This window comes from Gaeumannomyces tritici, assembly GCF_000145635.1.
Source record: "Gaeumannomyces tritici R3-111a-1 unplaced genomic scaffold supercont2.6, whole genome shotgun sequence".
In the NCBI taxonomy this organism is placed as follows: domain Eukaryota; kingdom Fungi; phylum Ascomycota; class Sordariomycetes; order Magnaporthales; family Magnaporthaceae; genus Gaeumannomyces; species Gaeumannomyces tritici.
In genome coordinates this window covers 450,933-467,778 of record NW_008804550.1, presented here as the reverse complement: position 1 = coordinate 467,778, position 16,846 = coordinate 450,933, and the positions used below count along the sequence as shown (strand labels likewise).

Below are 16,846 nucleotides of genomic sequence, written 5' to 3'. Positions count from 1 at the left end.
GCCAGAGCTCTTTCTGTCTCGCTCTCTCCCCACCCCGCACTGAGGAGATGCCGTATTTGCTGCCACTTGAGGGCGAACTCACATCACCCACCAGCACCCAAACCCACACACACCAGCCCTCGCAATCCCACGGCTCGCATCCCGGGACACAGCCTAGATTGCACAGCTGTTTGCTTGGTTGGCGATGTAACCCGGGGCGAGCTAAATATAGGATATAGGATGTGGAATGCCAAGCTTTTATCGTCAATTTGGCTGGGGGCTTGGGCATTATCACAAACCGAATCGCCATATCTCGCTGCAAAAAAAAAAAAACCCCGACCCTTGCCCACGAGCCGAGAAAACGACAAGGCCCTTGGCTGGATGCGTTCAAAACAAAACCAATAGCCCGCTTTTGCTGCGACCAAGCATCCGGCTCGCTTTGGATTGCCTATGCGGGCAAGTGATCGGCGCCGCCAGGCCCGTTTTTCAAGGGCCAGGGCTCAAGTCTGGGGGGAGGGGGAGATGGTCTGCCATGGACAAGAGCAGGCGCGCTGTCTAGAACAAAACGGCCAGGGTGGGTTTTGATGCAAGGACGTGCCCATCTGTTGGCAGCAGAAGCAAAAAAAAAAAAAAAAAACACCACCAAAGGAGAATTCCGTCGTTTCTCCGCCCTGCTCCGATTGCTATAGCTCCGATATTGACACCCCGAAGAGAGATGCCTGGACCAGAAGGCATGGTCGTCGACCCGGCACCGAATCCCCGCCAACCCGCATACCTCGCGAGGCGGCCTATGACAGGAGCCCCTTTTGCTCACGGCGGGAGGTGACCGAGGTGCAGGACTGACTGCCACAATCACTCCATGCATGCATGTTTCTTTACTTTTTTTTTGTTGCTTTTTGCACGCGCATACAACCACCACACCACTCATCTCTTCCTGGGTCCAGACCGCTCTGTGTGTGTCCCCCGATCATGGCTCGGAGCTCGTGATGCTGACCCTGTTTTGGTATACGAGGCGGTTGAGTGCCATACGGTGCCTTCATGTCCGTGGTGTGATTCCTCGTCTGCCCATTTCCAAGACAACAACACAGGAGAGGGGGTATGCTTGGGACGAGTATTGAACCTCGTGATGCCAGCTCGGCCACGCATATCGTCATGGGCCAACCACTTTTCTCCGGAACCTTGGTCGACTCTACCCGGGGATGCATATCCAAGTTTTGCAGTTGATACCGACCGACCTGCTTACCCACCTTCATCTCTCTTTGCTTTTTTTTTTTCTTTCTCTCTCTCCCTCCCCTTCGTCGTTTCTTTTTCTCGCCCTACGTGGCCCGGCAGTTCCCATCATGTCCACGTCAACCGCTTCCGCCCCGACTAGCACCATCGACACTAACCACACCGGCGGACCGGTGGCTGGTCTAGACCCTGAAAAAAAAAAAAAACAAAAAAAACAGCGCGTTCCAAAGCACTGGGATTGTTGATGCATGCTGCAAGGTCCCTCCTAGGAGAAAGGGGGCGAGGGGAGAGGCGGCGAAGCCTAGGGTCCGCCGTCTCGCAGCCGCCCGCCCGCCAGGTCTGTTGAGAGAGAGAGAGAGAGAGAGAGAGAGAGAGAGAAGAAAAAAAGAGGCGGCGCCAGCACCCTTTGGGTCCAAGGGAAGACGGACGCGGAGGCGGCGTGCGCGTCACCAAGTCCAGACCAGTTCCAACCCCCCCTCCTCCTCCTCCTTCTTCTCTATAGTTCCTTGGTCTCTTCTGCCGAACACTAGCACCCAGCCCGTCAGTGACAAGCCCGGAGCCCGAGCCATTGGTACCGCGCCCGTTGGGCCAAGCTCTGGTGGCACGCAGGCTGGAGGTAAACCGCCGCCTCGGATTGGGCGTGTGGGCGTCTCCTTTTGCTTGGTGCTACAGCGGCAAATTCCATCCTCCAAGGGTGCTTAGCGGAGCCAGCCAGCCGGTTAGGGCTCATTCTTTTTTTTTTTGTTCTTTTTTTTATTTATTTGATTTCAGTTGAGCAGGTTAGTGGAGGAACTGCTCCGCTGCTCAACATCACGATAAGACGAGATGGCCTCTGTGGCAGGAGGACCCCTGAACCGACTCAAAAAACGCCCCGGTCTAGCCAGAATAGGCCTTATCCCGAAGGTCATTGTCACTCATCGTGGGTGGCCTGGCGGCGCGCGCGGGGACGGAAAACCCCGTGGTTGCTGTTTAGGTTGCCGCTGGCGGCCTCCTTCGTCACACGCCCTATGTGCTGCTTTAATTAGGGTTTAATTTTATCTCTTGGTCTCCTCCCTTGTTACCATCGTGTTGACCAAAGCCAACTAGTAATTCTGACGATAAGCGTAAAAAACGCGAGACGGATTCACCGTGGATGGATTACTATTTGCAAGGGGAACGCTGGTATTGAAACGGCCTGGCGAGACCCTGTCGATTTTTATGGGGGTGTGCTTGTGATCCCACAACTGGAGAACTGGAGGTGAGGACAAGGGACGAGGCCAGGCAGCCACAGCGAGCTTGGACCCGAAGATTGGGAACGTGGACATCGGTCATGAACTCAATCATGAACCCAATCATGAACCCCCAGCGGAAAACCCCGCTGTGGTGGTTGCTGAGACTCAGGCCATCGAGTTTCCTGCTCCAAGTATTCCCTGCTCCAAGAACCAGTGTCAAATCTCAAGTCACTTGATCGCATCGTCAGCAAGCCCAAAGGCTCATGTTTTTTTTTCTCTCCTCCCCTTCTCATTTTGAATCCTCCTGCATGGCATTTTTGCTTTTTCTCCTTCACTTTACCGTGTGAACAAAGTAGCTACAAGACCCACTCTCCTCCCATCCCACAAAACACACACCCCTCCCCAGGCGCAAATCAGTCGATCCCCCTCCCGACACGACGGTTCCTCGAGATGCCGAAAGGGCTTGCCCCAATACGACGCTCCACGCTTAACAGCTCCCGAACAGGCTAGCGCGCCACGGCCCACCGCGAGACGTGCTATGTAACCGCGCCGGTCCCCCGCCCCGGAGGATTCCCTGTTGCGGCTTGGGGAGGGACCAGGACGAGGGATCTTCAGGGCCAAGCGATGCTGGCCTGTCCCGTGCCAGCCGTCAAATGGGGGGCGGGCATATTGTGAACCTGCCAAGTACAGAGGTACATCCAGTATCCAGTACACCCTCAGACCCTGTACACCTACCTATCCAACCCTCGTCACAGCAAAAAGGAAAACACCAATATTCCCCCAGAGCCGGACCAGGGCACTTGGGCAAGCCCATCTCTGCCTAGGCTCTGCCAGGGATCATAGACAATACTTCCCGTCCTTCCAGCTACCAAAGACAGCAAATCATCAACCACCTGTCCCAAAATAAAGGGGGGCGTGTGCTTTCTTGTTCCCTGCTTCCCACCAAACACATCACACAGCAACACAACAAGCAAATCCCATCTCGATGCCGATGCCCAGGGCAATCTCGGATGCGCCTCAGCGTCTCCCGTAGCGCACTGGAGATCATCCGAGGCCCCCAGTTCCCACCACCCCTCCCTCCCCTTGCGGGAGGAGCCCATCCAGTGAACTGGCTCGCCTGCCTGGCACTCTGGATGCCACCCGCCTCTTTTTTTTCTCTCTTCTTTTTCTCGTCTCGCGCCTTGCGGAGAGGCGGGACCAAAGAAAGCCCACTCTTTCCCTTGCACGCAGGGGGGAGGGGAGAGGAAAGAAGGGCACTAGCCGACCTACTCACGTAGGGAGGGAGCTAGGTACCCGACTAGCTAAAGCATGTCGGGCTAGGCTCAGGGCAGTGTCAGTGGCACAATACACACACACATACACACACCTGCTGTGTACTCACCACTCATGCTTCGGACGCACACACGCACGCACACTCGCACACCGGCCAGGCGGCGGGCGTGGCGCTGAGGGAAGAGCGGCGCCAGCCTGGATTCGGAAGGACATTCGTTATCGCGATATTCCTATCCAGGCACCAGATCGTCCGTGTGAAGCCCTTCCCTTTCCCCCTTGGGCGTGCGGTTGAACGGCCTCTAGCGGGTGAACCATGGTGTTTATGCGTGTGTTTTTCGTTGCACGTTTTTTTTCTTTTTTTTTTGTTGTCTTTGCTTTGCTGGTGGCGGGCAGAGCAGCAAGAAGCAAAGACATAGCTCACCACCAAGCGTCTTGGTATTGTGTTTCTCTCTTGGAATTTGTTTGTTTTGCTTCCATCCTCAGGGGTGGTTGTGACGGCAAACGTCTCCCTGTGGAGGGTCTTGAGACGCCTTTCGGGTTTGACGCTGTTTCTTTCCCACGTGGGCGGTGATGTCTCCTGCTCTTGTTTGCCCAACCCTGTTTGATGCCGTCATGAGTCGACAAGACAGAAAAACCCCCGTCGATTCACATGGGCGGTGCTTGGACCCGGGCCGCCTCCCCCAAACCGGACAGAGCTCGACAGAATATTGGTTTCCGCGAGTGCTCGGCGTGGCGAATGTGTGCTGGATATTGGCCCTCTGGAACCCCCATCGGCCGATCTCTATCCCGCAGGCCACTGGAAAGTTGGACCGGTGACCTCATGTCCATGATCTCCCCGGAGTCCGCGTTCAGGGGAGAGGTTTTCTGATAGGTGATCACCAAAACCCTCCCTCTCCTCGCCGAGTGATCCTTTGCGGTAAACCTCATCCCCCCTAGCCGGAGTTTGTGATGGACGTGCGGCTCTGTCGGCAAGGCCAGTGAAGGAGTGCGCAATATGCTTTTTTTTTTCTCCTCCACGCGCTTATCCCTTCCAACACACACTCCCACTCCCACACGACCAACCCCTCGGTCTCGGGTCTCCCAAACTTCCTTCTTTGGGACAAAACGAAGACCAAAATCCCCCATGCTTCCTCTCCCTTTCACCCAGCCAGCCCGACTCAAGGGAAGGATCCCCACCACCAAGCGTCGCGCGGGGGTCCCGGATTGGCCCCTCCTCTCTCGAGCCCTGTCGGGGATCAACATAAACGCCCCTCCTCTACCGCCCCCTTGCACGGCCGTACGCTGTGAAGCATCCACGATGCGCGCGCCCCCCTGCCTCGCCTTGCCCTGCCTTGCCTAGCGTGCTAGCCTTGCCCTGTCCGCCGCACCCACCCACCCACCCTCCCCCCCCGGCGAGTGCGTTATCCCATCCGACTGATATGGTTCGCCCGTTTCCTCGCCAGAGTCCTTTTGTCTGTTTGCTTGTGTGTGTATGTGCATGCATGCGCTGTGTGTGTGCCCGCCCCTCGATGGCACATCCCTAGCCGGAAAGCTAGCGGACGCCCCAACATGCGAGTTTTACATGCGAGCCGAGAAGGAGGGGGAGTGCGATACCCATTGGGCCTGGGAAAAAAAGCCTCCTCCCCAGCCAGCCTCGTGGTGGGCGTCTTGTGTTATGATGAGCCGGCTCGTTGGGAAGGAGGGACGAATGAGTGCGAGTGTGCCCAGACCCACGGGAAGGAGAGGGACGCGCCGGTAGTCTGGGTCTCGGGACCGGTGAGGCGTCCGGTTTCATGCTCCTACTTGCCGTTCTCTCATCTCCCCGTGTGTTTCTTTTTTTATCCTCCTTTTATAGCTCGCTTGTTTATTCCCTTCACGGTATCTTGTGCATTGCCGCTCATCTCAGGTCCGGCTCTCTGGTTATGCAGGACACGAAAAATGGGCTTCTTGCTTCAACACGCATATGTGATATCGAGACAAGTAAAGAAAACACCCCACCCTCTTCACGTCTCTCGGGTGTGACGGGGGCCGGTTTGTTCACATCATCATCATGATATCGCCGAGGTGCTACATGGACATTCCCGCTAGCCACCTCGAGGGGCACTCTCGCCCCCCCCACTCGACGCGATCTAGGCCCTTCCCGGATATCAATCTCGGTGGATCAGCCGGGGGCCTTTGCGCGAGCCCCGCCTCCTTCCGGGGAAGGAAGGGCGCAGACGCCCTGGACTTACGAGATACCCAGAGAAGAAAAGAAGGAAAGAAAAAAAGGCAAGGCTATGTGCGTGGACCGCTCTAGCTCGACTTGTGTGGCAAAGCCACCCTCCCATTTCCCTCCCTCGCTAACCGCCACCCGACAGACCGCCCCCTCCCGTTGCGCCGGGAGGGCGAGTCCAGACTCCAGCTGACTCGGCGTCTGCACACGTTGTCCCCTCCCCTAGTCTCCATTGGGTGTTGGAGGCGGGCGAGGGAAGGCCTGGGGGGCACCAACTCGTGCCCGCTCGTCCTAGTCTCGCGGCTTGCAGTTCCCGACTGCCCGGGCCCGATTCCGCTTACAGGGTAGCGGGATCGCTCCGCCAGCCCCAGCCGCCCTGGGACGCGGAGTCGAGCAGCTTCATGCCGGACGCCTCGCAGATGGTCATGGCGACGTTCCTCACAGCCCTGACCTCCTCAACCGTGGCGCCGCCGTTGAGCGCGCCCTTGAGGTGGCCCTTGAGTTGCGGGTTGACCTGCGGTTTTGCCCGTGGTCAGTCCCATTTTTGTGTGCCCTCTCCTGGCGGATGCTCCAAAAAAAAAAAAGGACACTTACATCCTGCGGCACCAGGCCGGCGATGAGCACAAAGGACGTCTCGGCCGGGGTCAGGACGGCCGTGTTGCTCAGCAGGTAGCCGTAGACGAGGCGGGCGGTCAGGCCGAGGTCCTCGGTGCCGGAGCGGTCCATCTGGCCCATGACGCGCTTCGAGACCTTGCCGTAGACCATGTCGAAGAAGTGCTGGCCGCGGTGCAGGATCTGCGACGACGGCACGTCGTACATCTCGACGGCGCGCGACGTGGGCGAGTACCCCAGCGGCTCGTCGACGAGTTGCGGCGGCGTGTGCTTCTTGAGCTCCATCAGCGCGTTGATGGTCTTTTTTATTTATTTATTTGCTGTTAGTAGTGTTTCTGTTGTTTCGGTGCGGCTTGGGAAGGACAACTTACCTTGGGCAGGCCACCAATGGCGGCCGTCTTGACAAGGGCCTCCCGGATGCGGCGGGATATGCTCAGCTGCTCCTCGGGAGACGGCGGACAGGAACCGGGACCGACGTCTGGTGCCTCCAGGGCGTGCTTGTAGACGGTGGCGATCTCATCTGGGCGGTTGAGCACAGTCAGTGTAGTGGCAGTTACAAAATACCAAGTGTTCCGGGGCAGGTTCGGCTGCTTGCGGATGGTGGCCAGCAGGGCCGGGGTGACGATGGCCGGGAGTGAGGTTGCCATGGTGGCGGAAGCGGAGCGGAAGCGGAGGCTCGGAATCGGGATGGACCTCGGCAATGCCGTATTCCGAGATAAGGCCGGCCCGGCAGATGGGTTGTCTATTTTGTCTATGGAGGAGGGGAATTCAGGCTGAAGACAGAGTGATGGTGTAAGGAGGAGTTTTAGGCAAACGGTTCCCAAGCCCTTTCTTTGTTATTGTTCCGGCTGACAGCGTCGACAGCACGGCGGGCATCCGACCTCGCGCTCTCTCTCCCACGTTGGCCGTCACTTCGGCCCACGTGCAATTGCCCGAGACCCGCTCATCGCCTTGATGTGGCCGAGATGGAGGGGGCTGTGATGGAGGGGCGACGGGGATGACGGAGGTTGGGAGGGGTTGTCGAGATGGGCTGAGATGGTAGACTGAGATGGTCTGGAATAACCTCAACTTCACTCTACATGACCAGGGCTCTTTGTCGGTCCATCATTTCCAACCATTTCGCTAGCCATTTAATATTTAATTGACCTTTTGTTGCTGCACGCTTCATCTCTTCTGCATGCCCAACACACGAACCAACGAATCATAGCCCCACTTGACTCCGCTTGACTCAGCTCGGCACATCACGAATTCACACGGAGCTTGCAGGAGCTATCACGTGCGCTACCTTCCCGATTGGGCGACAGGTGCGTCATCTCGAGCTTTCAAACGTGGCATCAACATCAACCACCAAAGGCGCAACCACCAAAGCTCCAACCTTCGGCCGGCCACAAACACCTCCCGCCGCCCGTCACTAGAAAAAATGGGCTCCTGACGCTGCCCCTGCTGCCGACACTCGCACGCTCTCTCAGCCGCCGCCATTGATTGTGCAGGTCGTGCCCAACTCACCAGACGCCACAGCAGACGCCATCACAATGCGCTTGGCCTGGTATGCTGGGGTAAGCTCGCCACCCATGCCGCCCGCGCCAGTCGAGATATCGCAGCTAACCACAATGCCTCGCCGCGTCCCCAACAGGCCTCGACGGTCCTCGCCGGCGCAGTGGTGGCCTCGGCCTTCCACCAGCGGGCTAACTTCTACTCGGCCATGGTCCACCTGTCGCAGAGCAACCTCTCCATAATGGTACCACTACTACTGCTCGCCCACCCCCGTCTCCGTGCCCCGTAACTAACCCTCCCGGCCCCGGCCCCGTAGATGGTCGTCAACGTGCTCCTCCTCGTCTACACCAGCTTCGTCTATGGCCTCCAGCGACTGTGCTTCGGCCAGCTCCGTCCCGTCGAGGTCGAGCAGCTGTACGACAAGGGCTGGATCGCCGTCACCGAGACCTGCTTGGCCATGACCCTCTTCAAGGACGACCTCGGCGCATTCTCCATGATCATGTTTACCGCCCTCCTGACCGGAAAGGTCTGGGCCTGGATCGGCGACAGCAGGGTCGAGATCCTGGAACAGCAGCCCCCGGCCAACCCCCGCCTCTTCCACGCCCGCCTGATCGGCTCGCTCACCCTGAGCATCTTTTACAACTTCACCATGTGCCTCTACGCCATCCGCTCTGTCGTGCGCGCCGCCGAGTTCGGCATGATGGTCATGTTCCTGTTCGAGTTCGCCATCCTCCTCGTTTCGTCCACCCAGACCTCTCTCCGCTACGTCATCTCGCTCCACGAGCAGCGCGTGCTCAAGGCCCAGATGCAGCGCGGCCTCGAGGCCCGCCGACGCCACATCCGGGAACAGAGGGCCAACATGTTGCGCCGCCGCGAGAGCGGCGAGGCCACCGAGGCCGAGAAGGGTGAGCCCTTGCCCGACGAGAACGATGTTGAAGAGATGGATATCGAGGTTCCTGGCTGGGAGTCCAAGGGTCATTGGATACTGCTCCTGGACCTCGTCGCAGGTATGCACCCGCCGTGCGCCCCCCGCCCCCCCTGCTCTCTGTCGGCCATTCGGCATGACGCAGGACACTGGACTAACATCTAGCCACCCCGCCCAGACTTCGTCAAGCTTGCCTGGTACTCCGTCTTCTTCTTGGTCCTTGCCATCTTCTCTGGTCTTCCGCTTCACATCATGAGGGATCTCTTCATGACCACAAGGTCTTTCATCAAGCGGCTGGGGGCGCTCTTGCGATATCGCCAGGCTGTCAGGGACCTGAGCCGATACCCCGATGCCACCGAGGAGGATCTCGCCCGAGAGAACACGTGCATCATCTGCAGAGAGGAGATGCGTCCCTGGAACCCAGATGACGATTCCCAGGTCGAGCGCATCCGCCCAAAGAAGCTGCCGTGCGGCCACATCCTGCACTTTGGCTGCCTGAAGAGCTGGCTCGAGCGCCAACAGGTGTGTCCCACATGCCGAAGATCGGTAGTCATGGACGGGGCCGCGGCCGACGGGAACAGGAATGGTGCCGTGCCGCGGCCGGGCGGTGGTGGTGCCGCCCCCAACGCCATGGGAGCAGGGCCTGCCGCACCGGGAGCGCCGAACAACCAGCAACGGCAGCAGCCGCAGCCGGGCCGCCCCAATGTGAGGATGTTCAACTTCGGGCCCATCAGGCTCGGGTTTGCCCAGGGCGCCCCAGAGGATTTCCAAGACATGGCCCAGATTATGGGCGTGCCACGCGACGCCGCCCCCGCCCCTGGCGCACACCCCCAGAACGCCCAACCAGCAGACCAACCCCAGCCCGCCGTGCCAGGAGTGCTTCCCAACCACACTGCGCCATCCGCAAACATGACGGTGATACAGGCACAGCTCCGAGCCATCGAGCGCAACATTCAAAACGAAACCATCTCTCTCCGCCTTGTCGAGAACGAAGCCCAAACACTGCGACTACTTATCCAACATATTGAGAATATCCGTATCCGTCATGCCCAACACCTGGTGGCGGCACAGCCCATGTTCCCTGTTAGCCTACATATCCCTCTCCAACCAGTTGCCCAGGACCAACCACAACCCGTCCCGGTGCCCGCCCCGGTGCCCGCCCCGGTGCCCGCGGCTGCTGTGCCGCACCAACCGGCCGGGCCTCAACCCCCTCAGATGCCTCAAACCCCTCCAAACGTCGCTCTGACACTACAGCGTCTCCAACCGTCAGCGCCAGTCACACGGCACGTTGCGGCCCCCAACACCGCCGCCATCCCTTCGGGCAGCCCTGATCTCCCCGAAGGTGTGTCGATACCACCTGGATGGACGCTCCTACCACTTAAGCGCTCCGATCTGCCTACTCTAGGAGGTGAATCAAGCGGGTCAGGGCAGAGCCAGACTGCGACCCAGCCGAGCGGTAGTGACCAGGCGTCGCAGCCCTCTGGCAATGTCCCTGGCGAAACAGCCGCTGCGCCCTCTAGCAGAGATACCCTGCTTGATGACATGTCGAGCGGCAGTCCCTCCTCCTCCTCCACCACGTCTACAGAAGACGACGAGGACGAAGGATGGGGAGGCGAGGGACTGGAACCTATCCGAGACCAAGACCCGTCGTCGGACACTGCCGCGCCCGAGCACGATCCGGGCTCTATTCCGACCTCTTCAAGTGCGCTGCCGGTCTGGGGTGGATCGGCACAGTTGTTTGGTGGCAGCACACCTGCATCGGGGCCCGGTGACGAGCAGTCCGGGGCTGCTGACAGTGCCACCGCCCCCGAAAGCGATGGGGCTGCCAAGGGTAAAGCCAAAGCTGTGTCAGTTGAGAGTGACGAGGACCAAGGGGCTGGTGAATGATGTCTTTGAAGTGAGGAGGTGTTGTGTGTCTTTTTCTCCTCATCTCTCTTTCTTCATCAATCTCTACCAACAGGGAACAACCCCGTCCCTGCTGTTGCTGAGACGGCATGGCGAGCCAATGTTGCTGTCTTTTGCTGTGGTTGGCGGGCACAAGGCGAAAAAGAGGAGCATAATCAGCGGAGTTTGGAGGCGTCTTATTTTAGAGCTAGCCTGCTCTGAAATATATATCCATTACAGCGTTACGGAGCGATGTCTAATCAGCAACTGATGTGCGAATTTTGGAGACGCTGATGGGGGGGTGTTTGGACAAATCCATCTGTCAACGTCACCCCGACGTGACGTTTTAAAGTTGACAGAGATGCGTCAACAACACATGATACTAGTGGATGCGTTCGAAAAGTCATCTCCAGACATGGCAATATCCAGACAAGGAAGAGATTTTGATGTTCAAAGTAGGCATGTCATATGATTAACGCCGTGGACGCCTTCCCCTTGGTTTGGAAAAAAAAAACCGAAGAAAACAGACACAAATTGGAACAGAAAGTAGAACAAGAGGGACAAAGATCGCGAAGCCAGCCAAAACCCGTCGAAACACCACACCAAAGGGAACCCGTGGAGAAAGGAGGATATATGAACAGAGCGATGCGCAATATGCCAGGAAGATTTTGCTTTGGGGGTTTTTTCATTTTCTTTTTTTTTTTTTTTTTTTTTTACTTGGCGCCCCCTCCCAGGGGAACCCGCGCTCATTGGATAAAATCCTTCTGCTGGTACACAGCGGTAACCATGGCGTGGTCACGCTCGTAGGGTTCTGCCGCGGTGAAAATCAGTCAGCGAGCCGCCCCGAGCATAGGGACAGGACAGGTCAGGTCAGGAAAGGCGCAATGGGGAATGGCAAGATTGCCTCTTACCTAGGGTAAGCTGCTCCTTGGGGAAGAACTTCTCGGCCCTCAGCTTCTCCACCTCGCTGGCAAACACCTCCTCGGCCGGGGCGGTCGAGTCGATACAGTTGGCCTTGACCGAGATGCAGGTGCCGCCGCCCTTCTTGAGGAACAGGCTGGCGTTGAGGGCGACGATGCGGGCCTGGTCGGGCTGGGCGACGTCGGCGAAGATGCAGTCGACCATGGGCACGACCATGCGGTACTTGAGCGGGTGGCGGGCGTCCTCGACGATGGGGATGACGTTTGTGCGCTTGGTGGCCATGTTGATGAGGTCGCGGCCCGAGCGGTGGCTGAACTCGACGGCGTAGACGTTGCCCGTGGGGCCCACCAGGTCGGCCACGTGCGACACCGACGTGCCCGAGGCGGCGCCCAGGTACAGCACCTTGGCGCCCGGCTTCATAAAGATGTTGTCCATGCCACCCAGGATGCCGGCCGCCAGCTTGCTGCGGAACGGGTTCCAGACGCGGTACTCGGTCTTGGTCGCCGGCGCGTCGTCGTCGCCCCTGGCGCTGTTCTCCACCGCGATGCGCTTCTCGCCGTACACCGAGTCGCCGGGCGTTAGGTTGATGGTGGCCAGCAGGTCCTCCTTGCCGCCCCTGGCGACGAAGACGCCCTGGTGGCGATGGGGCTCCTGCGAGCGAGGGTCAAGACGCGGTTAGCTGGGTTGTGTCGTGTGACAGAAACGGTTGCTTGCCCTGCCGGGAGCTGCTGGCGCCCAAGACTCGCGACGAGGCAAAGACGGTGAGGCTTCGCAACAACGTGGCCGGCGGGGAGGAGACGGGATGAGGGGGAGGCTGTTGCTTACAATCACGACCTTCCTTCCACCAGCGCCGGCACCACCGCGACCCCCACGGCCGCCGCCCCTGGGAGCACCGCGTCCACCGCGACCACCTGAAAAAGAAGGGATAGGTATCAGCAACTCATGCTTGCGACACGTTGGAACGAGGACGGACTAACCTCCCCTGCCGCCGCGGTCACCGCCGCGGAAGCCACCACCACCACCACGGCCGCCGCCGCGACCACCGCGATCGCCGCCGCCACGGAAGCCGCCGCCGCGACCGCCTCGATCACCACCGCCGCGGAAGCCGCCGCCGCGACCACCGGGTGCGCCTCGGCCTCTCGGAGTGAAACCCATTGTGTTTTTTTGTGAGGGGTGTGATTATTTGGGTCCGACTGACAGCTGCTGCCGCTCGTGCAGATCAGGAATTAGGAATCGGGATGGTGGTTGGGGCCTTCTGCGCGGAGCAATTCGCGTTCAGAAAAGCAAGAGCGCGAGGAAAAAAATGTTCCTTCGAGATTTAGCAAAGAAGCTCTTGTCCGCCCCGAAGCTTCAAAAATTTTTATGAAGCAAAAGCGGAGCCTGCAGGTCCAGTCCTCCTCCACCTCCCTTCCCCAACTGAACTTTTTTTCTTTTTGAGTGGGGCTGATGGGCCGGGAGCTGTCGCCGTCGGCTGCACCATAATTCCGCTCCGAGCTGGACAAAGACCCCACCACCCAAAGTTCTGTATCTTGAGGGAAGCAGCCAATCAAACTACGGGAAACACTATTGCGAAAACAGTAGGAGATCAATCAGTCCAGATCAAAGTAAAGTTTGTATGTTCTGAAAACCTGGAATTTTGTCGATTTGCTAGTCTAGTCTTGTCTTCTCTGCTCCTCATTTGGGCGCTCGGACCAGGGTGTCGAATTTCTAGGGCTGGCCAACCCTAGTGGGAGGCTCCACAGGACCCAAAGGCGGGCGGACGCTTCCCTCTCTTGTGCGGAAAAGTTGACAAGTGCAAACCACCTGCAAACCCACCAAAAATCGCCCTCCTCGAACCCCTTCCGTCGTCATTAACCACAGCAGCAAAGATGGTACGTACGAGCACTGGGACGCTCTTCCCGTCGATTTCTCCGTCGAGCTTAGCATCCTCGGTCGCCGTCATCGATTTCTCGGGACTCGTCTTCTTCGTCGGCTGGTCGCGTTTTGGACGGGGAGCCAGCACGCCGAGACAGGCGCCAACATGGTCCCATGCAGGGACATGGGAAGAGGAGAGGGGTGTGTAGGAAGATTCGGTGAACTGCAGCACCGAGGGGAGCGTTGGAATGAGCCGACCGACGAAGACACGAGTCCCGCGAACGACGACGACGACGGCTTTGGCTTCGATTGCGCGCCCACAAAACCCCCTCAGCGGAGCCACCGCCGCAGAAAAGAACTTGAGAACAGCGGGCTAACAACTCGCCGCCGCGGCGCGCGCATGACAGGCCCGCTACGGAGCTAACGAGATCGAGTCGGCAAAGTCGGCCCGCGCCCGCGGGTCGTACCTGCGCGTGTCCTTCAAGAACACGCGCGAGACGGCCCAGGCCATCAACGGCTGGAAGCTGCACCGCGCCGTCAAGTTCCTCGAGAACGTGCAGGAGAAGAAGGAGGCCGTGCCCATGCGCCGCTACGCCGGCAGCACCGGCCGCTGCGCCCAGGGCAAGCAGTTCGGCGTCTCCAAGGCCCGCTGGCCCACCAAGTCGGCCGAGTTCCTACTCGGCCTCCTCAAGAACGCCGAGTCCAACGCCGACTCCAAGGGCCTCGACACCGGCAACCTCGTCGTCAAGCACATCCAGGTCAACCAGGCTCCCAAGCAGCGCAGGCGGACGTACCGCGCCCACGGTCGCGTATGTTTTTATCCCTGTTTTTATCACTGTTTTTATCCTCCCTTGCTCCCACATAGCCCAGTTCTGGACGCTAACCCGCACACTCCTCAACCTCTAGATCAACCCCTACATGTCGTCGCCCTGCCACATTGAGCTCATCCTGACCGAGGCCGAGGAGGCTGTCGAGAAGTCTGACGCCGTCACCAGCAACCAGCACCTCAGCTCGAGGCAGCGTGGTGCCCGCATCCGCCAGGCCATCACCGCCGCCTAAAGGCAGCAAAGCAGCGTCTCCTTTTTTGTTGACGGTTTTTTTTCCTTTGATAGCATACTGAACGAAGGGGCCGAGGATGTAGGGCGCAACCAAAGACGGGACGGGACTGTGTTTTGGCATGGTTGGTTGGGCCGCCGGCTGGCTGGTAGAGCACGAAAATAGCCTACCACCTGGGCCGACGCCCGCCCGCCATTCTCGCTCTTTTATGGGGTGAAGGGAAAGGGAAATGCGGCGTGGCGCGGTTTACTCATGGGATTGCTTCACCTACCTATTTCGCGTTTCTTTCTCCATTTTAAACGGTCCACCGGTGTTGTATCTTGAGCATGGCATTCGGGAACAAAAAAAAGAATCTTTCAATCCCTCCCAGAGCTTGTTTGGTCAAGCAGCCTCGCCTTGTCAGGATGGAGATATGAGAAGATCCATTTTTGTCTCTGCGACATCCGCCTGTGACAGTGATTGCATTGTATGTGTTTCCATCATGGTCAAGACTAGAAGTCATCGACAAGATGTCTCTACGTACCTAGGTGGGCACTGCCTAGTGGCCTATATCTAGGAGCTGCCCGACCAGGAATCATGATAAATGCCCACTAGACAGATCCGATCACAAGACAGCCGCCGCAACGCCAACAAAATTCTCTCTCATTCCAGCACATCCTTCTTTTTTTTGCCATTCTCGCCACCCCGGTTATGATATGGCCTCCCCGTCGATCCTCATGTCTCCGCCCCTTCTACCTGTCTTGAGAGTTGTGGCTTATGCTCATCCACAGTAGGAGGCTTCGGAAGAGACAAGGATGCAGGAGTGATGGGAAATGTCTAGACAAGACAAGAAAAGAAACCAATCGTATAACTCGTAGAAACAAAGCCGGCTGGCAGTAAGGGGGTGGGGGACAGATATTGTTCTCCCCCCTCTTCCGTTTACATCTTGCCGTGATGGTCGGTGTTCAAACATGGTGCGTGTGGGACAGGGAATCCCATGCCAGACATCCGGACAAGTCCGCTGCGCAGGATCGCCTAACCCTACACAGTCTTTTTTCTTCTTCTTTTTGTTGTTGTTGTTGTTGTTGTTGTTGTTGTTGCTATTCCTCGAGCCGTGTCGGTGGTTATGGTGGTGGCATCCGCGACCGTCGACAAGGCCGCGCTCCCTGGGACAATTTGGATCAACAAGTCATCTCTCGTTTTCTGTCCTTTTCAGATGGCGCATTTCCGGTAATAATCTGCTGCAGCTTCAGTTCGAAGCCATCCGTGTTCTCGGCATCGAAAACAGTGGGCAAAAGAACAAAAGAAAAAAAGAAAGAAACATGGTAGTCCTGACACAAGGAGACAAAAAAAGGAGAAGCAAACGGGGCTCCAACAAGAAGTGAAAAATGAAACAGACGGTGATGAGGAACTCGCATGCTCAAGTTCACGGATTTCCATCTTCGCCAAAGAGGAACGGATCGCGCACGTAGGGCTGCGACCAGGCCGCCAGCGACAGGATGTAGTCGTCCAGCTTCAAGGACGCCATGACGGTCTCGCATTGGCTGATGTCGACGCTACTGCTGCTACTGCTGTCGCCTTCACTGGGCTGGGCGAGTCCCTCCCCGTAGCCAGAAGCAGCACCATCACGACCGGGCCTGCTGCTCGCAGGAACGGCAGCGCATCGCCGCTGGAGCGCCTCCGCATAGGCCATCTCGGCAGCGGCGGCCATGGGCAGGTCGGCGGGACCCGGCAGCTTCTCCAGGGCAGCCAGTATGGCCTTTATCAGCTCGCATTCTGCCTCTCTGAGCTCACAGGCGTCTGCCCAATGTTCACGGGTGGGATGACGACGGACCTATTCGTTGCGCTCATAGTAGTCGGTTCTGCTGCCGTCCTCGTTAAACCTCCTGAAAGTCACCCGGTCTGGGCCCGATGGTCATGGGCCAGTTTCCGGAGAACACGGCGCGCTCCAGTTCGCCGGCATGCCTTCCCCAATACCACGGGATCACGGACCGCGCCTCCTTGGACGGGTCAAACCTGTAGCGGAGGAAATTGTAGAGCTCTGGCGAGGACCGCGGGACGCCGTCGAAGATGGTCACGTCCTCGATGTGGATCTGTTCCTCATGGGGTTTCAGGGCCGGCTTTTCGTCCCAGCCGTAACTGCCCCAGGGGCTGATGATGTCCCAGTCACTGAAGGCGCTGTCGCCGGCCGCGGCCGCCCGAGAGGCCGCTAGACGGGCGAGTGCCCGCTGCGTCGGC

The 16,846-nt window shown here is 58.5% G+C and overlaps 7 protein-coding genes across 7 annotated transcripts; 3 read left to right on the top strand and 4 right to left on the bottom strand.

The window, feature by feature from the left end:
* Positions 1–965: 965 nt before the first annotated feature.
* Positions 966–2,996, top strand: GGTG_10508 (hypothetical protein; the record flags this gene model as incomplete). The annotated part of the gene is made up of 4 exons (XM_009228381.1): positions 966–1,075; positions 1,428–1,546; positions 1,981–1,988; positions 2,235–2,996. The coding sequence occupies 4 exons, from the start codon at positions 966–968 to the stop codon at positions 2,448–2,450; spliced, it is 453 nt and encodes a 150-aa protein (XP_009226645.1). The 3' UTR covers positions 2,451–2,996.
* Positions 2,703–5,057, bottom strand: GGTG_10507 (hypothetical protein). The gene is made up of 2 exons (XM_009228380.1): positions 3,802–5,057; positions 2,703–3,736 (listed from the first exon to the last, which is right to left on the bottom strand). Exon 1 carries the CDS (start codon positions 4,932–4,934, stop codon positions 4,338–4,340), a length of 597 nt encoding a protein of 198 aa, XP_009226644.1. The 5' UTR covers positions 4,935–5,057; the 3' UTR covers positions 2,703–3,736; positions 3,802–4,337.
* Positions 5,058–5,378: 321 nt separating this feature from the next.
* Positions 5,379–7,619, bottom strand: GGTG_10506 (hypothetical protein). The gene is made up of 3 exons (XM_009228379.1): positions 6,867–7,619; positions 6,478–6,795; positions 5,379–6,397 (listed from the first exon to the last, which is right to left on the bottom strand). The coding sequence occupies exons 1-3, from the start codon at positions 7,140–7,142 to the stop codon at positions 6,221–6,223; spliced, it is 771 nt and encodes a 256-aa protein (XP_009226643.1). The 5' UTR covers positions 7,143–7,619; the 3' UTR covers positions 5,379–6,220.
* A 191-nt stretch (positions 7,620–7,810) lies between these two features.
* On the top strand, positions 7,811–11,513 carry GGTG_10505 (E3 ubiquitin-protein ligase HRD1). The gene is made up of 4 exons (XM_009228378.1): positions 7,811–8,051; positions 8,129–8,233; positions 8,306–8,996; positions 9,093–11,513. The coding sequence occupies exons 1-4, from the start codon at positions 8,028–8,030 to the stop codon at positions 10,799–10,801; spliced, it is 2,529 nt and encodes an 842-aa protein (XP_009226642.1). The 5' UTR covers positions 7,811–8,027; the 3' UTR covers positions 10,802–11,513.
* GGTG_10504 (rRNA 2'-O-methyltransferase fibrillarin) lies at positions 10,976–13,078 on the bottom strand. Its single transcript, XM_009228377.1, has 4 exons — positions 12,697–13,078; positions 12,545–12,630; positions 11,710–12,370; positions 10,976–11,609 (listed from the first exon to the last, which is right to left on the bottom strand). The coding sequence occupies exons 1-4, from the start codon at positions 12,872–12,874 to the stop codon at positions 11,545–11,547; spliced, it is 990 nt and encodes a 329-aa protein (XP_009226641.1). The 5' UTR covers positions 12,875–13,078; the 3' UTR covers positions 10,976–11,544.
* A 274-nt stretch (positions 13,079–13,352) lies between these two features.
* Positions 13,353–15,040, top strand: GGTG_10503 (60S ribosomal protein L17). Its single transcript, XM_009228376.1, has 3 exons — positions 13,353–13,590; positions 13,981–14,382; positions 14,480–15,040. The coding sequence occupies exons 1-3, from the start codon at positions 13,588–13,590 to the stop codon at positions 14,630–14,632; spliced, it is 558 nt and encodes a 185-aa protein (XP_009226640.1). The 5' UTR covers positions 13,353–13,587; the 3' UTR covers positions 14,633–15,040.
* A 994-nt stretch (positions 15,041–16,034) lies between these two features.
* GGTG_10502 (hypothetical protein) lies at positions 16,035–16,319 on the bottom strand (the record flags this gene model as incomplete). The annotated part of the gene is made up of 1 exon (XM_009228375.1): positions 16,035–16,319. The coding sequence occupies one exon, from the start codon at positions 16,317–16,319 to the stop codon at positions 16,035–16,037; it is 285 nt and encodes a 94-aa protein (XP_009226639.1).
* Between the last annotated feature and the right edge of the window lie 527 nt (positions 16,320–16,846).

Excerpts from the sequence above, each read along its gene's own strand:
- GGTG_10507 (XM_009228380.1), bottom strand. The coding sequence starts at position 4,934 with ATGTTGATCCCCGACAGGGCTCGAGAGAGGAGGGGCCAATCCGGGACC.
- GGTG_10506 (XM_009228379.1), bottom strand. The coding sequence starts at position 7,142 with ATGGCAACCTCACTCCCGGCCATCGTCACCCCGGCCCTGCTGGCCACC. Across the intron at positions 6,796-6,866 it reads CCATTGGTGGCCTGCCCAAG|ACCATCAACGCGCTGATGGA; the intron begins GTAAGTTGTCCT and ends TAAATAAAAAAG. Across the intron at positions 6,398-6,477 it reads CCGGCCTGGTGCCGCAGGAT|GTCAACCCGCAACTCAAGGG; the intron begins GTAAGTGTCCTT and ends GCAAAACCGCAG.
- GGTG_10505 (XM_009228378.1), top strand. The coding sequence starts at position 8,028 with ATGCGCTTGGCCTGGTATGCTGGG. Across the intron at positions 8,052-8,128 it reads GCTTGGCCTGGTATGCTGGG|GCCTCGACGGTCCTCGCCGG; the intron begins GTAAGCTCGCCA and ends CGTCCCCAACAG. Across the intron at positions 8,997-9,092 it reads GCTCCTGGACCTCGTCGCAG|ACTTCGTCAAGCTTGCCTGG; the intron begins GTATGCACCCGC and ends CACCCCGCCCAG.
- GGTG_10504 (XM_009228377.1), bottom strand. The coding sequence starts at position 12,874 with ATGGGTTTCACTCCGAGAGGCCGAGGCGCACCCGGTGGTCGCGGCGGC. Across the intron at positions 12,371-12,544 it reads GTGGAAGGAAGGTCGTGATT|GAGCCCCATCGCCACCAGGG; the intron begins GTAAGCAACAGC and ends CCTCGCTCGCAG. Across the intron at positions 11,610-11,709 it reads CAAGGAGCAGCTTACCCTAG|AACCCTACGAGCGTGACCAC; the intron begins GTAAGAGGCAAT and ends TCACCGCGGCAG.
- GGTG_10503 (XM_009228376.1), top strand. Across the intron at positions 14,383-14,479 it reads CGTACCGCGCCCACGGTCGC|ATCAACCCCTACATGTCGTC; the intron begins GTATGTTTTTAT and ends CTCAACCTCTAG.